At 36.0% G+C, this 24,169-nt stretch overlaps 1 protein-coding gene across 1 annotated transcript in view; it reads right to left on the bottom strand.

Moving 5' to 3' along the window:
• Positions 1 to 24,169, bottom strand: part of ZBTB41 (zinc finger and BTB domain containing 41) — a 43,327-nt gene that overhangs the window by 7,615 nt on the left and 11,543 nt on the right. The window contains exons 5-10 of the mRNA XM_070602416.1: positions 22,924 to 23,071; positions 18,785 to 18,914; positions 14,483 to 14,578; positions 12,950 to 13,061; positions 11,419 to 11,519; positions 7,502 to 7,590 (exon numbers count right to left, since the gene is read on the bottom strand). Coding sequence (XP_070458517.1) covers positions 7,502 to 7,590; positions 11,419 to 11,519; positions 12,950 to 13,061; positions 14,483 to 14,578; positions 18,785 to 18,914; positions 22,924 to 23,071 — 676 coding nt within the window. The remainder of the gene's footprint in view (positions 1 to 7,501; positions 7,591 to 11,418; positions 11,520 to 12,949; positions 13,062 to 14,482; positions 14,579 to 18,784; positions 18,915 to 22,923; positions 23,072 to 24,169) is intronic.

Consider the following 24,169-nt stretch of genomic DNA (forward strand, 5'->3'; position numbering starts at 1 on the left):
CTTCCTGAGAGTCTCCAGAAAGAAATGCAGCCCTGCCGACAACTCGGTTTTGGGCTGGTGTCAGACTTCTTACCTACGGAGCTGTAAGATCATCAATTTGTATTGTTTAAGCCACTAAGCTTGTGATAACTTGCATTTATAAAAAGTACAGCAGCAAGAGAAAACTAATACAGCCAGCCATACTAATATTACAATAGACAGAAAGGCACATTTTAAAACAAAATGAAAAGATTTTATATTAATAGTTACATAGGTTTGTTGATATCATTATCTTCTTCATCTTGCCATTGAAAACATCATCAATTCTCCTAGATAATGAAGAAATAATTACAATTTCAACTTGAAACACCAATATCAAATAATGAATTACTTGTTAAATATTATTGTTTAATTATTATTTTGTGGCCCATTGGAACTTTCAAATCTCAGTGACAGAAAATTTATACAGGCCAGGATGCTAGGTTCCTGCTACTATTAGATTTCTACTTGTTTCTGGACTAATATCAGTACTGATGTCACTAGAAAGGAAGTAAGACACAAAGTAATACATTATATAAAGGGTTAACATATTTCTGAAAAGAAAGTACTTGCAACTGTGTATAGAACACACTGTACCCAGACACCTGATTCTACCTAGAATACCCAGAATCAGGAATAAAATGAAAAAGTCGTAAAAGAGTGTTTTGGAAAAAAGTTACACTTCCAAATGCAACAAGTATAAAGTTCTTTCTATAATCCCTGGCATCAAAATTTGTCATGCAGGAAGCATTTTATGATTTTTTTTTTTGAAAATAAAAACACTACCATAACATTACTAACATCACCGAGAAGCACAGAATTTATTTATAAAGACAGAAGTATTGGTTTTAAGTCTTCTCCTTTGGCACAGTACTAGCCATGATGGTTCCTTCAATGTGTTAATTCAAAAGGTTTTATAAATGCAAATATTGATTTTGAACTTAAAGCCATAGTCAATCAGCTCTGTATCCAATACCTTTAGAAAACTGGGACCCAGCTGGGCATATTTCTTGAAAAAATTTCTATTCTCATTTCATTTTTTTTTTTTTTTCTTTTTTCTCCCCAAAGCCCCCTGATACATACTTGTATATTTTTAGTTGTGGGTCCTTCTAGTTGTGGCAGGTGGGATGCAGCCTCAGCATGGCTTGATGAGCTGTGCCATGTCCACACCCAGGATCTGAACCAGCAAAACCCTGGGCCGCCTGCAGCAGAGCTCGTGAACTTAACCACTCAGCCATGGGGCCGGCCCCTCTATTCTCATTTTAAACAAATGTCATTTTCAACAGAAAAATCAATTTAGGTTTGTAAAAAGACAACAATCCACAAAGAAAATGTTCACATTATTAAATTTCAAAAGCAAATCTAGGGTGCCTAAAGATACACAAGTAGAAAGGGCCAGTACTATGAACTTGATGAAAGAAGAAGTACAAATTAAAGAAACATATCTTTGCTTTTCTTCTTCTTCTTCTTTTTTTTCGCTGAGGAAGATTTGCCATGAGCTAACATCTGTACCAATCTTCCTCTACTTTGTGTGTGGCTTGCCACCAAAGCACAGCCACCAATGAGTGGTATAGGTCTGAGTCTGGGAACTGAACCTGGGGCACTGAAGCAGAGCACAGCGAACTTAACCACTAGGCCATGGGGCCAGCCCCCAAAACATTTTCTACAGCAAGACTTTCTGCCATAAAATTATCTATTTGACAACAGTTAACCCAAGTTGGGTGCATCCCAAGATCATAAATCAGAGACATAAGAAAACACAGGTAAGGTCCCTTGCAAGATTTACAGAAAGGAGTCTATATTTTAAGAGGCAAAGGAGACAAAACAACACTCAAAGAGAAGTAAACTATTTCTCAGCTAAAATCATAGTAACCTGTGAGCTTTTAGAATTAAAAAATATATTCCACTGGATCAGTTATGTTTAGATATTAAAATTAGTATGTGAAAAGTGTGACTTGAGGACTACCATTTCAGACTTGAGAGAGAAGTTTATACCATACCGTGCCTCCTGCTGGTGAAGGGGGAAAGAGAAAAGATTACAAAGGCTGTAACAAAAACCCTACTCTCTAGAAGCACTGAAGTGCAACCAAGACAGCCAGAACTCAAGGGGCCAAGATTCTGGAGACGCACAAAGGGATGGAGGTGTTTTCTCTCCTCAGTGCACTTCCAGATTTAGTGTATAGGGAAAGAGAGCCCACGTGGCAGCCTGAGGACATCTCACTGGAATGGGAAGATAAAGTCAGAGTTTGGAACTACCAAGGACTTGAGGGGTCACGAGCCTGGAAGGGAAGGAACAACAGAGAAATGAACCAAAATACCCATATTTGCCAACTCCTAAGATGAACGTTTGCTGGATGAGATAGCTAGACACCAGGGGCTGGGAGGCTAAAGGGTTAACAGATTTTTCAGCAATCCCAAGGGTACTGGGGAGACAGACATTAGAGTTCAAGTCTCACCAAAGTGGAGGGACTCTGGAACAAACACTATACAGTTTTCAGTTGAGACCTCACAATGATGATGAACTAGATGAAAAGTAGCCTAGAAATAGACCAGAGAAGATCAGTGTCATCTCATATTCTATCAGCTCGTGCAAAGAAAATTAAGTCTGTCTGGGAAAAAACACAACTTCAAGAGCCTCTACAATTTTTCATTCACAAAAATCTAAAGTTCACTTGAAAACTACCAGGTACGTCAAGAAACAGGATCAAATGACCAAATGCCAAGAGAGAGAAAAAAAAAGCTAATAGATACATCTAAAGGTAAAGAGATACCACATAAAACTGAGATATTAAAATGAATATGATTAATATGTTCAAGAAAATATAGGAAAAGAGAATTTCATAGGAGAATTGGAATCTAGGGAAAAAAGGAAATTCTAGAACAGATAAAATAATTGAATAATTCAGTAGATGGATTTAATAGCAAATTAGACACCACAGAAGAAATGATTAGTACAATGAGAAATAGATCAATAGAAAATATCCAGATGGAAGCACACAGAGAAATAAGATTGAAAATACAGAAAACAGCATGAGAAACATACATAAGACAAGTGAAAAGTCTAACATATATGTAATTGGAGTCCCAGAAACAGGACAGAATGTAGGGCAAAGACAATATTTGGAAAAAAAAAAAAAGCTGAGAATCTTCCTAAAGAGAAAGACATCAAGTCATAGACACAAGAAGTTCTACAAACCTCACAAAATACAAAAAACAAAAACAAAAAAGCACATCTAGATACACTTCAATAAAACTACTGAAAATCAAAGATAAAAGTAGCCAATTAAAGAGACACTTCCTTTATATGAGCAACAATAAGCCTGACAGTATATTTTTCAACAAAAACCAAGGAAGCTCAAAGAGGAAAAAATGACATAATTAAATGTTGAAAGAAAAATAACTGCCAACATAAATTCTATAGTCAGTAAAAATATTCTCCAAAAAGTAAAATTAAAACATTTTCAGACAATCAAAATCTAAGAGAATCTGCTACCAGCAGATATGCACCAAAAGGGAGTTCTTCATGCAGAAGAAAAATGATTCCAAGTGGAAGAATGGTAATATAGGAGGAAGTGAACAGTAAAGAGTAAATATATGATTAAAAACAAATAATATTGCTTACTTAAAACAACAAAAATAATGTTGCAGGTGGTTTAAAGTATATGTAGGATTAAAATATATACAATGCATAAAAGGTGAGAGAGGATGTTGTAAGGTCTTTGCATTGTCTAGAAAGCGATGAAGAACTAATTTAAGATAGACTAATAGTTTAGGAAGACACACTGTGATCTTCAGAGACTACTCAAAGAATAAGAAAAGAACAGGGGCCGGCCTGGTGGCGCAGCAGTTAAGTTCACACCTTCTGCTTCTCAGCAGCCTGGGGTTCGCCGGTTCGGATCCCAGGTGCGGACATGGCACCGCTCGGCACGCCATGCTGTGGTAGGCGTCCCACGTATAAAGTAGAGGAAGATGGGCATGATGTTAGCTCAGGGCCAGGCTTCCTCAGCAAAAAAGAGGAGGACTGGCAGTAGTTAGCTCAGAGCTAATCTTCCTCAAAAAAAAATAAATAAGAAAAGAACATAAGACTGACAAGCTAAGTGAGGAAAAGTGGGTAATAAAAATACTTCATGATTACAGGGAAGTGAAGACGAGAAAAAAGGATGAAGGAACAGATGAGATGATAGCATGATGACAGATTTAACCCAAATATATGAGGAATCACGTGATATTTAAATGAACTAAACATTCCAATTAAAAGAGATTATCACAATAGATAATAAAACAATACTTCAAAGTCACACATTTTAAATATAGGTCCACAGAAAGACTGAAAGTAAAAAGATAGAAAAAATGGAACCATACAAACATTGTCGAAAAGAGAGCTGGTACATCCTTATCCCAGTATAAAGAGAGATACTTTATAATAAAAAGGACCATTCAACAGAAAGATACAACAATCTGTATACATCTAATAACACAGCTTGAAATATATAAAGCAAAAAGTTAAAGAACTCAAAAGAAAAAGCAGATAATTTACAATCAACAATTAGGTTAGAGATTTTAACACAGATCTCTCAATAACTTATAGAATAAGTAGACAAAAAATATCAATAAGAATGTAGACTATCTGAACAATAAAATACGTTCTCTGACAAAAGTGGAATTAAGCTAGACACCAGTAACATAAAATACTTAGAAAATCCCAAAATATTTAGGAATTGGGCAATACAATTCCAAGTAAACCATGAATAAGAGAATAAATCAGAAAACACATTAGAAAATATTTTTAACTGAATTATAATGAAGACAAGAAATACAAAATGAAGCATGAAATATAACTAAAGTAATGTTTAGTGGACAACTTAGAGCTTTAAAATATATATAATAAAAATAAGAAATGCTAAAATTTACTAAGTTAGGCATCCATATAAAGAAACTAGGGACAGAAAGAAATTAAACCTAAATAAAATAGAAGGCACAGGAAAAATAAAAGCAGAAGTGAAATATAACAGAAATATAAAACAGAGAAAAATCACCAAAATCTAGAATTTCTCTGAAAAGATTAATAGAATCAATAAGTTCTCAGCAAGAAAAGACAAGTTATCAATAATAGGAATTAAAAAAGGTTATCATTAAAGACTCTATGGTCATTAAAAAGATAATAAAATATCCTGAATCTGCCAACAGATTTGATATTTCAGATTAAATAGAATTCCTTAAAAATCAAAAAAGATATTGAAAATCTGACAGCTCTGTAACTGTTAAACAATCCTTTTTATTTAAGGAAGATTAGCCCTGAGCTAATATCTGCTGCCAGTCCTCCTCTTTTTGCTGAGGAAGACTGGCCCTGAGCTAACATCCGTGCCCAGCTTCCTCTAGTTTATATGTGGGATGCCTGCCACAGCATGGTTGGCCAGGTGGTGCGTAGGTCCACACCCAGGATACGAACCCTGGGCCGCTGAAGTAGAACATGCCAACTTAACTGCTGTGCCACTGGGCCAGCCCCTAACAAATCTTTAATTGAAACCTTTCTCCAAAGAAAACAACAAGTTCAGAGGGATTTATCAGTGAATTCGTCCAAATATTAATGAGGAAATAATGCCACTTTTACATAAACTCCTCCAGTTAATGGAAAAAGATGTATTATTTCCCAAATCATTTTTTGAGGCCAGCATAGTCATGACAACAAAACCTGTTAGGGACATTACAAGGGAAAAAAAAGGCAGTATGTCTCATGAACATAGACAAAAAAAAATTCAACTATATAGTCACAGGATAATACATCATGACCAATCTGTGTTTTTTTCAGTAATGCAAGTTTTGTTTAACATTCAAATATCAATGTAATTTACCACATTAATAAAGGAAAAATATATGATCACCTCAATAAACGCAGAAAAAATCTGATAAAATTCAACACCTATTCATGACAAACACTAAATAAACTAGAAATAGAAGGTAATTTCTTTATTTGCTAAATAGTATCTACAAAAAAAAAAATCCCTAGAAAACATCATACTTAATTGTGGAATACTGAAAGCTTTTCCCTGGAAATTGGGAATAAGACAAGGATGTCCACTATCAATATTTCTATTTCTACACTAGTGGTGATGTCAACCAAAGCAATAAGGCCAAAAAAAAAAAAAACAAAACAGAGAGAGAAGGAGAGTTACAAGGATTTAAAATGAGAGAAATAAAATTGTCATTCACAGATGGCCAGTTTGTATGCTTAGAAAATCCAAAAACAGCTAGAGACTAACTATAAAAATTAACAAGAGACCTTAGCAAAGTAACTGGATAAAAAGTCAATACACAAACAACTGCACTTCTTTTTTTTTTTTAAAGATTTTATTTGTCCTTTTTCTCCCCAAGAGCCCCGGTACACACTTGTGTATTTCTAGTTGTGGGTCCTTTCAGCTGTGGCATGTGGGACACTGCCCCAGCATGGCCCAATGAGCAGTGCCATGTCCACACCCAAGATTCGAACCGGGGAAACCCTGGGCCTCCGAAGCAGAGCGTGTGAACCCAACCAGTCGGCCATGGGGCAGCCCCATGAGGCTTATCACTTACAACTAATGTGGAAGATAACATTAATAGAGTTTCCTCATTTGACACTACTATTTATGTACCCCAAATTCTGACTTTCTCATTTGGAGGGAGGCCCAATTTTGTTTTTAACGGCAGCAATGTATCAGTAATAAATTCTTTACTGCAATTCTTTGCAACTAAAATTGCCCAAGTCCAGATATTTCCTCCTCTGATATTTATGAAATCAATATTTACATATTCCAGAGCAACAGCCTGAGAAAATCCAAACTAAATATACAACAAAGCAGCCACAAATGCATAAATGGACTTCTTTCTTAAAAAAAGAGAAAGCTTTAAAAATTGTTAATTTATAGGAGAAGTCAAATAAGGACTCTGACAATATACAGGAAAGAATCCAACACTGTCTATATTTCAAAATATGGTAGCACTGCCAAGGGGAAAAAAAGAAAGGCTTAGAAAATGACAACTTCTGGAAAACTGCTGAAGCAAATTATTCTACCAAAACTACGTAAAAATCACAACTGACTATGTTTAAAGGAAAAGTATACAATGGTAACTTGGTAACTAAGACAATGAGGTCATATCTGAACTACTCTCTTAAAGAGAAGAAACTGAGTGTCTTCAGAGTTATACAGATATAGAGGAACCATAAACAACCAGAAAATGGGAAAACGAGAGCTAAGAGTTGAGTAAATTCTCTATGGAAAAAATTTTTCCCAAATTCTACGAAATGATATTCAAAAGTACGGAAGCTTATATAATAGAGAATAAAAGACCAACTATTGCTCATTCATGACATCAACTTTAACATAATGTGTAAAAATCTTCATAAGGAAAAAACAAAACAATTTAATCAAGAACAAAAAGTTTAAATGGCTATATTTTATTACTGAATAATTACACAACTATGTATAAAGTACCCATTAAGTTTTACCTGAATGCGTCCGAAAATGCATTTCCAGACTTGATTTGCCTTTAAAAATTTTCTTACAAACATCACATTGATGAAAAGTTGCTTTATATCTAAGAAAATAAAAAGATTTCAGTTTTTCAATATAATTTTAATAAATAAGAAAAAATAAGTTACAACTTCATGTACAACTTTATATATAATTCTCCGACTAAAGCACAGAACTCCAAAGGAACAAGGAAATACTTTTTAAGTACCAACCTTACCTCTGGTTCCTCCTCCCCAGTTATAGTCAACAAACAAATCTATACAAAGAGGTCATTAGGTTTTCAACTTTAAACCACTTAGTTTTAACCTTTAAATCATTGAACTTTACAATTATTATAATTTGCTATTAAAAAATACCAAATGAAAAATTATAGGGACAGACACAGATCAATGATGGGCTGAAGGGTGGAACAAAGGGCTGACAACAAAGGTGCGTGGTGGAAATTTTGGGGGTGATAGAACCATTCTACATGTTCACCGTGGTAATGAGTCGTACATGATTGCATGCATTTGTCCAAACTTGCACAACTGTACACTAAAAAGAGTGAATTTCTCTGTAGGTACATTATACCTTAACTAAATTTAAAATAAAAAGATCTGAGGCTGAATGAAAAGAACCTTAGCATCTCAAACTGTGCATCCATCAAAAAGATGACATTGCTCTCTTTGGTCCACTTTATAACAAATAAATATTATAAAGTTGAACTTAAACTTTACACTTAAGTAAAAATGAATGAGATACTAGTCCTTTATTTTTATTAATAGACACAAAAAGCTATAAATCACTCAAAAGTTAAGCAATATAGTGCCTAAGAATATGTGTTTGAGTTAAGCGATCCTAAACTCAAAATTTAACTGTGAGGATTAAGATATTTGTAAAATGATTAGCATTTAAGTGGCAGTTTTTAGGAAAGCCACAGCATCTCACCTTGGAAGTAATCTGCATCTAATGAGTACATGGAAAAAGAATTAAATCAAACACAGGCTATTACAATGTCTGTAAGACTGTTTGCTGTCAACGTATCTACTGAATCTTCCCGGAATGTTTAGCATGTTGTTAACCAACATCAAACAGCAATAGTGTGCCTAGGGTTTCAAACGCCCTTCACACTTGTCAATTCATCCAACTCAACATTTACTAAGTAGCTACAAAGACGCCATGCAAGGCCCTGTCTTCTAGGAACTTACTTCTACTCGATGAAACAGACATTTAAAAAGATAATTTGGATTTAGTGAATTGGAAGTGTCCCTGATAAACTTAGCAAAAGACTTGTAACTGGTAAGCTTGGTTTGTCTTGTTCCATTCAAATCCACGGTAAATGCAGAGATACAAACAGCATCACCATGGACACAGATAGAGAGACGCAGTGGTACTCCGCCAGGGGCAATATTGTCTCTCGTGGGACATCGGGCAATGCCTGAGACATTTTTGTTTTTCACAACTAGGGGCGGATAGGTGCTGCCATCTAGTGGGTAGAGGCCAGGGATGCTGATAAACATCCTGTAGTGCACAGGACAGCTTCCTACACTACAATAAAGAATTATCCATCCCCAAATGCCAACAGTGCTGTGGCTAAGAAATCTATACTATGAATATCTCAAAACACTTTGATTGTCTCACAGTGGACACAGGGTGAAAAGAAAATCAACAAGGACCTGCATGGGTCAGGCCCTAGGTACACACCTCTCCATTCTCACATGGATGCTAAAGAGTATATACTTTCGGGGCAGGAGTGATAAACAGTTCCAAATGAAGCAGAGATGCCCAGCATGAAAAGGACTTAAAAATATCTACTGTGGGGCCAGCTCAGTGGCATAGTGGTTAAGTTTGTGCATTCCATTTCAGCAGCCCAGGGTTCACAGGTTCAGGTCCTGGGCATGGACCTAGTACACTGCTCGTTGGACATGTTATGGCAGTGTCCCACATATAAAATAGAGGAAAACGGCACAGATGTTAGCTCAAGGACCATCTTCCTCAAGAAAGGGAGGAAGACTGGCTACAGATTTTAGCTCAGGGCCAATCTTCCTCACCAAAAAAAAAAAAAAAGAGAGAGAGAGAGAGAGAGAGAGAAAATCAATCTATTAGATTTGGCAATAAGGAACTCATACTTGACAGCAATTTGAGAGGTATGCTAAGGTCAAAAGTCATAGCACAACAGTTTGAACAGTGAACAGAAAGTGAAGAAGTGAATACTGAAGTAGAGTCACTATTTTAAAAAGTCCAGAAGAGAAGAAACGTTAGAAAACTTGTATCTGCCCCTGTGATCGTGACAGCTTCCCAATACTCCTGAGAGAAGGGAGGCAATATTAACAAATGCAACTTGTTGATCCTATACTGTGAAATGTGCTAACATTTGGAAAATCTGCATAACCCGTATTTTCCAAATAACAAACCCATGATATTATAATATCATGCATAGGTAAAAAATCCATTCAAAGTACCAGACAGACCAACAGACTAAATGAAACGGGGTATGAAAACTTCATTAATCTTATTTCAGATTCCACCTTGCAACAATCCTGAAGAAACTACTACTTGTTTACTTTTGGAGTAGCAGAGAATAACATCCACAACTATCTAAGAAGCCGATTTTAATACTCCTCCTTTGACCAACTGTGTATCTGTTTTCTTCATTTACTTCAAACAAAATAACACGAGAGCAGATATGACAATCCGGCTGTCTCCTATTAAGCCACTAAAGAGATTTACAAAAATGTAAAACAATACCGCTCTTTTAATATTTTTTTGTAAAGTAGCTATTTTTCACAGAACTGCCGTTTACGTTAGCATGTGATGGGTATGTATTATTATTTTTAAATGAATTCATAAATAAGTACCTAATTTTTTCTCATTTCAATTTCTAATATGATCTATATATTTAAACAATAATACAATTTTTATATTATAATTTATATAAACCAAAGCTCCTGAGGTATGGAATAATTTTTCAGGGTATAAAGGGGTTGAGAAAAACAGTTCTAGAATCTCAGGAGCAGGCGAGCCTGCAGTTCTAAGTCTGTTTTCCACCCATTCATACAATACGTTGAAGAGCTTATTTCCTTTTCTAGGCAGCATCATGTGTATCTTTCTATCCCGGCATTTAGCAGCATTCCTAGTATCTAATGAATACAAGAGTTTAATGACTACACGAATACACTGATTCAATAAGAGCATCACCGAACAAAATCAGTGAAACAATAAACCAGTAAAACAAAAATGGAAAAGCTGAATACAAGTCGACACTTCCTACTCTTCTTCAAGTCAGTCCATCATTTACTACATTTATACATACCACGTATACTTTGTTGATCACACTCTGTACCACTAAACTAAGTTTCCTGGCACCTGAGACCATGTCTGTTACTTAGCATTTCCTCCAAATACCTAATCCAGTAACGTGAATTCTTTGAACATTTTACACTCAACAACTAATCTCAGTTAAACTTGGATATCTAAATTCTTTTAAGAAAGTTGACATTCAGGACAGCACATGCCTGCGTCAAATAAAATACCATTTTAAATGCTTAGTGTGATTAGAAAGAGATTTAAATGCTGACTAGAAATATTTCCCAATGATTACTATCTTATTAAGTATAATATATAGACAGTATATTTATATTTAGCTCTCAAAGAGCCACAGCAACCAAACAAAACCCCCAAAGAATGCCAAGATTTTATATTAGTCATTAACTTCAATGTCTACCACCTCCTAGCCTTTGAATCAACTGAAAACAAGTGGGGAAAATATGCTTCCTTCAATTCCTTTAGGTCTGCAGAGAAGCCAGAGAAGCGAGGGAAAGAGAGCTGGGTAACCCATTTTCAATTAAACAAAATCGACTACCTCAACCTTACCCAATTTGGTAATTATGAGAAACTTAGCTTTTTCACTTACTTTTGCCACACTTTCTCTCCAAGGTGTACGCTTTTGTAATGAACAGTGAGATGATCTCTACGACCAAAACATTTCCCACATTCTTCACACTGATGAGCCTTCTCACCTTAAAGACCCAAATATTTTGATTATAATACGCATTTCAGGGTTTTTCCCCCAGGGACAAATTATCAAACAGTACGATAACATGCTGAGACATACACCAGGAAAGTAAAGCCACCCTGTATTCTGGGCTATTTGCTTTACATTCCTTACTCAAATATCTTTCTTCAATGAATCTATGCTTATTTTCATGGATGTGAATCCTTCTCCCCAGGTGGAGAAGGAATCAGTAACCTTTAGCTGTAGACTTCAAATTTTACCTTCCAACACAACAGAGAAAGATAAATGAAATTACTTCAAAACTCAGGATATTTTTAGGAATATAAAGGTCTGGATATCAAACACCTCAAAAGAACATACACTGAATCAAGATGAGGCCATCTTACTGTTTATAAAAAGAACCTGAACATTTTCAGATCTTTAGACTCTACTTTTAAAAGATTTTTCATCTGTAGGGATATCTTACATTTGTAATGAGCCAAAACACAAATATAAAGGAAAATTCTAGATGAGTCCAAGTTCTCATCTCTATTCTTATGCTCAATTACAAAGGTTTGGCCTTTAAAAACCACTGTCTCAATACCAGTGTGAAATTAAACCATGTGACCTCTAGAATTAGGAATGTGGACTTCTCCTAAAAATGTGTAATTCTAGTGAAAAAGTCATCAGACCTTCAGCATCTCTTAAAAGTGCGATAACAACTGCAACCTGCCTCACTGGGGTCATTTAAGAAGGTAATTACACCTGTTGCATACTTTCTACTTAAATTGTTTATAATAATAAAAATCACCTGTTCTACTGTGCTCATAGAGATGGCTCTTTCCCATTATTGTGCTCATAGAGTTGGCTCTCTTAGCACTTCCTGAACATCAATCTGAGAGGAAAATATGAAAGAAATCCTCACAATATAAAAATTATAAATACAGTATAAAGATCTGAAACTGATCAGGATTATTAAGGTACTCTTTTTCCAAAGATAGGGTTTTAAAAATTCCCTAACATAAACTTTAACACACAATTATAATCATTTCTCTTCAGACATCTAAGTTTTGTTAACTTCTTTCAAATCCAATCAAAATGAGAAATATTATTTTGGCTTCTCCCTTTAGAGAAGTGCCAGTAGCAATCACTGCACATACCCACATAATGTACAAAATGCAAATTTTGAGAATTTGATGAAAACAAACTTTAAAATATAGTTTGTAGTCATAATGGGTGACCAAATGATTAAAATTACAGTGAACAAAAATATGTCATAGAATTATGTCCCTTTCAGATGCTTTTTAGAAAAGGTTTTTAGAACCAGCATTACAAAGGGGTGACCAAAATATAATAAATTATTAAAATTATAGCCAACACAAACATGAGGTAGTCTGTCCTTTTCAGGTGCTTTTTAAACGGATTTTGGAAATGTCATCGCAAAATACACCTCACCTGAATGTATCTTTTTGTGCTTTGTGAGGTGGTCATGACGTATAAACGTTTTCCCACATTCGTCACACTCATATCTTTTATCATCGTGATGTACTCGCAAGTGAAGTCTATAAAGAAAAAAAAATTGAAGGCCATCGAAACTGGTGACACAGAAGGAAAAAACTTGATTAACTCTAAGTAATGAAATCTGGACCATTTACTCAACCACCGTCACACATTATTTTTGCTCCATTTCTGTGACTTTCAGAGTTCTTCCCACTCTTTCACTACCTGACTCCAGGATTCGTATAAGCATCTTTCAGAAAAGCACTTCAACATTTGCACATGCTCACACTGCTTCTGGATGATATTCCCTCCTGAGTTTTTAGATCCTAAACCTACTTCACTGAGCCTACAAACATCTAGGGTCATTGTCTGTCTGACTGAGACAGTGTCAGAGACAGCCAAAGTAGGACTGAATGGGAAAGAATTAGATTCAGACCCATGGGGTAGGTGTTCAAGCGACTTCCACATACAATGACAGCAAATGATACAGCAAATAATTAGGGATTACTCCTATTCTGGACAACTGACACCACACTTAAACTGACAGCTGAGAATCTAGAACATTTTATAAGTAATCAACTTTCTGATGATTACATTTTACTACTTTTCTTCACACTAACCACATAAAATGTGGCTCATTTTATAGTCACCCAAAGACAGATCATCAAAGGTTTAATTTATTAAAATTCATTTAACTTCAATTATTTTTATCCCCACAATCCTCCACCTATGTATATCCTAGTGAAATGAACAGCTTCTCCATTCAAGTTGCCAAAACAGGTGCTGATTCTCATGACCAAAACCAGTAAACTGGCTGGACTACATCTAAAGCGGAAACATTCTGTTAAAACTTAAAAAGAAGTAAATACTAAATGAAAGTGTAAAAATTAAAGACTTAAGATTAAAATTCTTAAGAGTATTAACAAAAATTAAAATTGTACACATATCTCACAGTAGGTAGCCACCTACTATTTATTCAGAAAAAAACCACTTTTCATAATCAACTGCAAATGTGCCAGATTCAGCTATAAAAATAATTACATAAGTTACAACTAATGCACAGAAAACTTCCTAAAATTGAGAATCCTCGAGTTTTCCATTTTGCCATACTTTCACACCAAAATATTCTTTGATAATCAAGAATGAAGAAATACGCTAAGTTTAGAACACCAGAGTTTTAATGAATTTTGATTCAAAAAAAAGGCAGTGAAATAAATATTTAAACGACTTAGTAAAGCATTCAGCAAACCTGGAGATGAGAAAATATTTAATACTTGTTTATAGCACAGAAGGAAGACAATATTAAAATTATAACATAGGGAAAAAGTCTATACAGTAAAGTTTTTTTGCACAACTTTGCTTATCGTAAGTGCTAAGAAATGTTTTAATTCAACAAACAACTGATGCAACGATAAGAAAACAGAATTAAAATGGAGATATAATTTTATCTTAGTTAATATAGGAAAAAAATGGCTTGACTGACCTGTACGAGCTTCCATGACGAAAACTTTGCCCACAAATACTGCAAAGATGAGGCTTTTCTCCACTATGGATTCTCAAATGTTCTTTCAAAGTAGTTCTGTGTTAAAAAGCATACATTTAACTGAAGATTTTTTAATGCCAACGTATGTATTACCACAGATTTCCAGAAATCTTGCTAGAAAGGTGTCCAAGTTAACAGATACTACGGCAGTTGTCCCCTTTCTCCTACAATATTTTTGCTCCTTATTGGATTAGTCTCACCAGAACACAAACGTGCTTGTTATGTCTCTCTCTTAAAAGAAGGAAAAAATTTAACTTTGGCATCGTTTGCCAATGGTTTGCTCAAAGATTTAACTAGATAGCTTAAGCAAACTTTCAAGAAGCACAAATGAAAAATGCTCAATTGTCACTACTGAATTAGGTAAAATTGATGGGAATTTTAGTGGAGAGAGTTTAATAATACATAAGGAATCCAGTTTATCAGTACTATTCCTTTCAAATATGTGCTCAACACTTGTTAAAAGAATGTTTTAAGGCAAAGAAAACTTCACAGGTACTTGTAATTTGCTGATGCCAAGGTGAAAAAGGGAAACCACAGAAAAGATACAATCATGGCAGATCCTGAGTTCCCCAGCCCTACGGACCCCTGGACAGACCGCTGTGTAACCACCGCTGCTCCACACACATCCCCAGCATTTCCTATAGTTCTGACATTCAGAGATTTCCCACAGATGTAAAGTGCTGAGTAAGGACAGACAAGGTTATTTTGGGGGGAAAGAAAGTAAAAGGCAATGTGTCTGACCTTGCAGGCTTCTTACTGTCACTACCACTTGGTTTTTATTTCAATCCCATAACTAGTGAGCGAAAAGGCTGAGTCTGCCAGTAGATGGTGCTCTTCTACCAGACCCACCAGCACCCAACAAGTGAGTCTGCAGGTAAGCCCAGCCATGTGGAAAATACCAACAAAACTATTCCTAGATCCTTACCTACTAAGTAATAAAAGTAAAAAGATGGAAAGGTTGTTTTGGTTGTTGGTTTGTTTGCTTTCTGTTTTTACAGAAAGACCTTTAAGAGGAAAAAAAGAATTTATAATGCATAAACTTTATAATTTATCAATCTGTAAATATAAGTTCTCAGATGAATACAGCATACTGATTTTCCTATTCTGCCATCATATCCATCTGTTATTTCAAGAAAGTGGCATTTATAATTTTTTTAAATGATGGAAATTTTATTTACTGAATTACACTGTTTCAGGAATAGTGTCGAATACTATGCAGGAAAAGACACAGAACATTACACACCTTAGAATGACTGGCATGTTCCTCCTTGATCTCAGCCTCCCTCTCTCAGAAATAACCATTTATGTCAAGGATTCTCTTTCTTTTTCATTTGTTCTACTACCTATGTAGTACATATCACCAAACAATATATCGTATGTTTTTGAACACCTGAGTAGCAAGCACAAACGTATCAACATTGCCACTATTAGATAAGGACCCACAAGAGAAGATGCACAGGGTCTCTGTGTCGAAGTCTCGCTGTAGCTTCCCTGAGCATTAGCGAGAGCCCTTTCCAGCATGTCAGTGGGTAAAGTCAGGAATAAATACTGGAAAACATAGGGTTCGTCACAATCAGAGCATCTGACAAGCCAGAGGGGACCAGGTACTGGAAGTCTGGCAGAAATACAAAGTAAGTAGGCTGCTGTATATATTTTGCTCCTAAGCTTCCCATGACCTACCTCTAATTCTCATGGATAGGTCAAAAAAGAACATTTCTGTGAAATGAAATGAATATTCTCAGTTAAACTGAACAGCAAGGCACAAAGACAAAAGTAGGAACCTGATTAGCATACAGGTACTATATGGTGGCAGAGTACAGATAGGAATCTAGGTCAGGGAGGGGGAAATGTGGAGGTGCGGTTTGACAGGTATAAAGTTCCAGTTATGCAAGATGAGTAAGTTCTAAAGAACTCCTGTACAACCTGTGCCTACAGTTAACAATACTGTACTGTACACTTAAATATTTGTTCAGAGGGTAGTTCTCAGGCTAAATGTTCTTACCACAGTTAAAAAAGGAAAAGATTTTGCGTCAGACCTGCTCTAGCAGTCTGTCCATAGTTAAAAGAGGAGACATGCCAGCAGACATCTTAGCAGTGACCACCCTCAACATGTCATAGGTCATGACTCCTACTAGTGTGGACTGGCTACCCATAACATACATATGTTGCACATCTGACATCCTGGGATCTTCATTCACCATGCTCCTTTGAACTCCCTTTCCCTCCTTCCTGTTTCCTGTAGCTCTTGTCTTCCTCTTCATCGGTTTACTTTCTCATTCCGCTGAAGCACACCTTTTAGTTGCTTCATGAGAAAGAGTATAGCAAAGGCTAATTTTTTGACATCACGAAAAATGTCTTCATTTTATCCTCAGACTTGATTGTTAGTTTGACTAAAAGCAGAATTCTAGGTTGAAAATTACTTTCTTTCAGAATTTTGAAGGGTACAACTGCATTATCTTACTTCTAGTGTTGCTATTCAGAGAGAAGTCCAAGTAATTCTAACTCTTAATTCAGTGTGTGTTTTTTTTTTTTAATTTTTTTTTTGAGGAAGATTAGCCCTGAGCTAACTACTGCCAGTCCTCCTCTTTTTGCTGAGGAAGCCTGGCCCTGAGCTAACATCCATGGCCATCTTCCTCTACTTTATATGTGGGATGCCTACCACAGCATGGCTTGCCAAGCGGTTCCATGTCTGCACCTGGGATCCGAACCAGCGAACCCCGGGCCACTGAGAAGCAGAACATGTGAACTTAACCGCTGCGCCACCAGGCCGGCCCCTCAATGTGTGTGTCTTTTTTCCCTAGAAAAAGCAGAAGCATTGAGAAGCTTCTCTTTGTCCTCAGTGTTCTGAAATGTAACGATGTACCTTGGAGTGGGTTTATTTTCATCTAATGTCCTAAGCATATGATGGTCAATTCTGTCTCACAACTTGTGTCCCCCAGTGCTGGGAAATCATCTTGCATTATTTCAATGACGATTTTTTTTCCTTCCATTTTCTCTGCTCTTTCTTTCTGGACCTCTTGTCTGGTTTTCTAAAGTTCTAATCTTTATTTTACATTTCTGTATCTTTTTGCTTTGCTTTTTGGAAGATTCCCTCAACTGTCCCTTTCAATCCTTCCATTAAGGTGTTTACTTTGTCATGCCTTGAATTTCTGGGAGCTGTGATTTGTTATGTGACTCTTCTATATAGCAACTCTGTTCTTATAGAGTGACTCTGTTCTTGCCTAATGGATTCAATAGCTTCCACTGGGGATATTAATAATAATTGTCTACTTCTTTTTTTGTAAGTTTCCTTCCTGTATAACGTTTCCTTCAGGTTTTTGCTTTGTTTGTGATGGAAACACAACACAGTTCTGTCTTGTAACTCCTCACCATCTGCAGATGATTAAGTGTGAGTGGCTAAGGTCAAAGCACAGGTGGGCCCGATGACCCTGCTTCACTGTAGGTGAGCTGGGTGTACTATTTGTTAGCAAATATATTGGACCTTCGGTGCTCAGGTTTTCAAGGAATTGTGTTCTGATCTGCTGCTCAGAGGGTAAAATCTAAAAGCCAAGGTGTCAGCAGAGATAAGGCCTGGGGCTCACTGCTTTCAGCATTCAGAATGCATTCCATCCTACAGCATCATGGATACTCTGGTCCAGACATCTGCCGGGGTGGGAGATGGGAGGTGCCAGCAGCAATGGCCTGTGTGGGTGATGGAGGACCCAACGGTCTAACTTCTCAAGCAGTTTCTCCTCTCGTGCTCCTTGTTCCTCCGTCCTTCACCCTAGTCCCACAGGTATCTGATACTGCCGCTCACTGTACCTTTTGTGGGTTCTGTGATGTAAACTAGGTTCTTGATTTCTCCATTGCCAATTTGGGATCTGCCATTCTTAGATCTGCTAAGTCAGTTACCACTGATCCATCTGCTTTCTAGCTTCCAAACCTGTGCTGCTCTTGTCACCTTTCTGTTCCCCCGTCTCTGTAGCTTACTGTCTTTAAAATAAATGAACGACCTTTAATGTATTCATAGTGAGGTTTCAGAAACAGAAAAAATGATACCTACATTAAATCTAAACCTGCAAATCCTGACTTCATATTACCTTCAATAACATCTTACATAATTTCTTTTATCCTTAAATTTTAAATTAAAGCATGATTCAAGTATCTTGTGTCTTGCATTACCCTAATCCTTATAAACTATATTTGTTAATGATTTCTACACACACTACCAGGATTTTTCTGGGTGTGTAGATAATTCCTCACCTTTCTCGTACGGATTTTCCACAGATAAAGCAAGTCCATTTTCTCTTCCCACCATGGGTACATTCTATATGGCGTTTCAAATTTCCAGTGTCATTAAACTGACGACCACATATATCACATGGAAAAGGACCTAAAAGGAAAGAAGAGTGTGCATCTAAAGTTTAAAGAGTAGATACTAAATTAAATTTAGTAGCTATGTTATAAATTTATACCTCCTACCATTAGTGCATATATCATAACACAATGTAATTATTTATTTTTATTTTTCTCTTCCCTTCTAGATTGTTTATTCCCAGATGTCAGATTACAATCATCTCTATTTTCCTAGAGCTGAGTATACGGCCTGGCATCTAATATAATAAATGCTGAATAAGCTAATGAGTTAACAAATTGAAATGGCCGATTCCTAGTTTGAAATCAGACTGAAACAAGAAGAAAATGTTACACAGTAAACTTCTGGGAAAAGGAGGTAATGAGAAACTGTGGAAGAATAAACAGAGGACTTAAGAGAACTCATGGTTTGGAGATGTATTGCTGTTCCTTATAATCACAAACTTGGAATGATGTTGACCAGATTGAAAATATTGTGGCCCATTTCTATTCAGTCTTACAACATTAAACCCAGATTTCTCACAGTAATATTGACGCTAGCTGGATTCCCAATTTCACCACGATTTTACCAAATCAACAACTGGAGAGAAGAAGACAGAGTCCTGCTGAATGGAGAACTAAAAGGAAGACGAAGGATGTGTGAAAAAGAAGTACAGTATATGCAGGTCAAGGGAGCTGTGTATCTGGAAGAAGATGTCTCAGAATTAGGAAAAGTAAAACGAAGAAGAAAATTCTAAGGAAGAATTAATCATAATAGCACAATGGAAAGAAAATGGCATTTGGACACTAGAATTCCGAAAAATGTCTACAAGCAAAAGTGTGCATAGCCACAGTAGTTTTGGGGGAGTTTCAACATGTTTTTGCACATGAGAAATGAGAGACGACCTCAAAATGTATATGGTATTATCTTTAGCATATTTAAAATGTCTAATATTTCATCTTTGTTGGCATCTGAGTCTTTTATTCATTCCTTAACTCATTCAACAAGTATTGATTGAGTCTTAATTCATACCTAGCACTAGGTTTACTAAAGCACTAAGAAAAATTCCTCCACTCCCTCTCACATCCCTCCCCCTAGCAAGAGGCTCCAAGAAGTTGGGAAAACGAGAGTCAACATTTACATAGTTGAAAAAATAGAGGAAGCAAATAAAAGTGCCAAGATGTGCTTATTATGGGAAGTGCGTGTTAGGGAAGAGTGAAATCGCTACCTGTGAAACTTTTTATAAAGTAATAACTGTATGTATTACTGAAGACTCCAGCTGGGTGAAGGAAGAAAGGAGCATTCTCTTTCATGTTGTTACTTATCAGGGTTCTTCAAAGAAAATACCAACTATAGTTTTTTTTTCTGTACTGGATATCCAGTTTTGCATGCAGCCAAACTTCTTTGAACTTTTATTTATGAAGCTGTGCTGGGAACTTAAAACTAAAGCTGATTTTCATGCCAACACTCTAGATAGGACAGAATGAGAAGATCTGACTTTTTAAAGCCAAACTGTAACTTCTGCACTTATAAATAGAGCTGTATTAAAAATTCTTCTCCCCTAAGTGTTCAGATTGTGTTTCTCAGATATCTCTCCCTCTGATTTACAGAATACGTAACCCTAATGTGGGGAGCACACATGTGGCTTTGAATAACCTAAAGCAGTAATTCTCAGGTGTGTCAGATGTGTGGTATCTGGACCATCAGCACCAGCATCACCTGGAAACTTGTTAGAAATGCAAATATTTGGACCACACCCCAGACTTGAACCACTTATCTAAAATATTCAGTGATTCTAGGAAAGAGAAGTACAGAAATGGGACGCAAAGTTGAGTATCTAAGTGTGTGTGTGTATATCCTATTTGGTATATTTTTTTTCATAAATAATGACGGCCAAAAATGGAAAGCTACTGTTTTATTTCACAAACCATATTTCTCAAAGGTTTGAAAATTAATACTTATAATACTATAAACGATAATATATTCAGAGAAAGAGAAAGCAAAGCAAACCAGGCCTGGCTCTATCCTTGGCTCTCAACACGCATTACCTCATTAAATCCTCATGACAATGTCTAGGAGGCAGGTTGAAAACCCTGTTTCATAAACGAGGCTGGCACTCTGCGAGGCTGCACCAGCTCACACAGTGAGCAGCGAAGTCAGACGTGGAAAACAAGCCTGGATATAAAGTCTCCTACCTTCCAGTTCTACATCACGCCACTCCTATTAAACTTTAGTTCCCGTAAATGCCAACCTAACATAGTAAATGTCAACTCTTATTAAAAATTATACAAACTATCTAATCACTTGTGAAATATCTGAGTGGGCATAGCATTATAATGTAATGATTTATTTACTAGTTTGATTACCCAGGGGGCTGTAATTTAATTTGGCAGGAATTGTGTCTCCAGATCCTAACGCAGAGCTGATCATATAGTTAACAGTTGTTCAATAAATATTTACTACTTTGCATGGTGAATGTACTTCCCTTGGGTATTTGCTTCAGTAAACTTTAGTTAGCAGGTTAGCTAAATCTTACTACCTAGCATTTCTGAGACACTTCTCCTTATTGAAACCCTGGAGCATGATAGAAAAATAATCCTTTAACAACAAATCATAAAAATCTCCTGGTTTGACCACCTTTTCAGGAATGCTCTCTTCGACAACACTAACCTCTGATCAGTTCAGTACCTGCTTGTATACTTTCACTGGGAGGAAAGTAACTACTGTACAAGACAAGTTACTTCAATTTGTAAGTTCCAATACTTAAAAAATTTTCTAAATTAAAAATAAACCTATACTTTAGAATTTCCACTCAATGTCCTTAGAATGTCTATTTATTTACCAACTGATGTATTTAATGAAAGTTGAAATAGAATATCAAGAACAGAAAAAGGAAGTGGAAGCAAATATGTTAATAATAAAAATTATTAGATTTGGCTCTGATGTTTCTACAAGGTGGGACAAAAAAAGATTACCTATGGTTCTCATTTCAAAAAGGAAGAAGTCCACCAATTCCCCAATAGAAACTGTTTTTCCTGGAACTAATGCCTAAAGAAACTTCACACATGCAACATGCAACCATAAACGTCTCCAACCACGGTTCCAGTCATCACAAAATGTATTTCCATGTGATGGCATCTTAGAAATGCTGAGAGGAAATACTAACCCTATCAATTTAAAATCAGTGAGACGATTATCTCCCTAACTCTGAACAATACATTTCTATTAATATAGTTTAAGACTACAATGGTTTTTGTCAGTCATCTGACGTTAGTGGTTCAGATCACGCCTAAAAAGCTTCTGCCACTCGGCACCTCTGTGGAATGAGGAGTTTGGATTCTGCAGCATTTTTCAGTTCTGCAAACCCCAACGACTAAAACTCAGATCATTCCCATGTTTATGACTTTGTATTTATTCTTAATTAACTTTAACTTAATTTGTTTTAACCTTTTGTACAGCACAGGGATTTTCTTTACATTTTCATTTTCTGCTATATTAACTACCCCTGCCGGCTTTATGTCATCTGCAAACTTCATAAGCATCAAGTATCTATTTTTATCCAAGTTCTCAATAAAAACACTGAATAGGACAGCAAGGAAAAGGCCTCCACTTGGGGTGACAATTTATTATTTGGATTAATTGTCATAAATGTACCTACATGTACTACCATCTAGGACACAAGTCTCCACCTTGGCCATAAGCTATAGAGGGGAATGCATCAAATACAATACTAAACTCCAAATATACTAAAATTTATTGCACTCTCTGAAAAATGAGTTTTTTCCAAAACAAAAAGCCTTATCCTAAAAATTCACAAACATATCCAATAACCATCTGTGAATAAATGCAGTTTATGACCACAGACACACTGCCAGCAAAAAATTAAACACACACATTTACTCATCTCTAGGAACTGCAGCGGATCCAGTACTCCCCCCAATTTATACGACTTCCTTCTCCTAAGTGGTCCAACAGCAGCAGGCTCCTCCAGCATGACACGATAATCAGTCATTGCCACGGCTGCTTTTAGAAAAAGCAATTCGCTTACCCAGATGGAACTTTTCTTGATGCTTTAACCGTGCAAATCGTGATTTGAAATGTTCTTCACAATAGGTACACTTAAAAGGTTTATCTTGAGAATGCAGAATCATGTGTTCCTCCAAGTGGGGCCTTCGAGTAAAAGATTTCTTACAAATCTAAAAGAAAATGCACATAAAATGTAAGGGAACCCGAATTAAAAATTAAAATACAAAGCTCATGATGAGAAATAAACACATAAATTCAAGCAGCTAAAGAGAAATTTCTCCCAACAGAAAACTTACCAAAAGTATAATCAAATTCCAACTGTACAGAAAAACACCTTGGATGAATTACAGTAAGGAATCATTTAAATTAGTACTAAAGGGAGACAAATTTCCACTCCTTACATTTCTAATAGGCTAATTTCCAAGATTAGAGAGTAATCTTACATTCTTAATTCTAGTCAAGATTTCTAAATCCATTAAACTTATATTTTAAACCACTTATATGTCCCAAATAAATGGTTTTACCATTATTGCCATATATTTGATTAGAAATAGGAGTACGAAACTACAGAAAAATCATTTTAAAATTTATTTCTTGAAGTGGGCAGAAAGAAGAGACATAGCTTTTTAAAGAAATTTGGCAGACATCAGATTTAAAAAGGGGAAGGAGGGGCTGCTCTAATAACAACGGCACAGTGATCATAATATAGCATGTACTATATACCAGGCACAATGCTAAGTAATCCACAGATTATTTTACTTAATTGTCACAATCATCCCATGAGGTAGATATAATTATCATCATTTTACAGCTAAGGATGATGAAACTTAGTAAGAGAAGAAACCAACTCATGTAGATCCAAATAATTAAGAATTAACTTCAATTCCTATAGGTGAAAATCAGAGAAATGTGAGAACTTTGCTGTATATATAAATTGAAGCCTGGGCGTAAAGAAGACAAAATGATAGCTGGTGGTTCCTTTTAACAATATTTACCTAAATAATGGAAAAGTACTTTAGGGAGAGTGGTAGAATAAAGATATCTACAAATTCTTTGCTACTCCTACCAATGAAAAATAGAGACTAATTCCCCACTCCTTAAATTCCCCTGGCTGTAGTCACTTGTTTGACCAACAGAAAGTGTTGGAAGTGATGCTCTGAGACCTCGGAGGCTGGACGGTAAAAAGCCTTATAGTTTTTCCAGGCTTCTTGGAACACGCACTCACTCTTGGAGTCTAGATGCCGTGCTACAAGGAAGCTCAAGGAGCC

This window comes from Equus przewalskii, chromosome 31 (genome assembly GCF_037783145.1).
Source record: "Equus przewalskii isolate Varuska chromosome 31, EquPr2, whole genome shotgun sequence".
In the NCBI taxonomy this organism is placed as follows: Eukaryota; Metazoa; Chordata; class Mammalia; order Perissodactyla; family Equidae; genus Equus; species Equus przewalskii.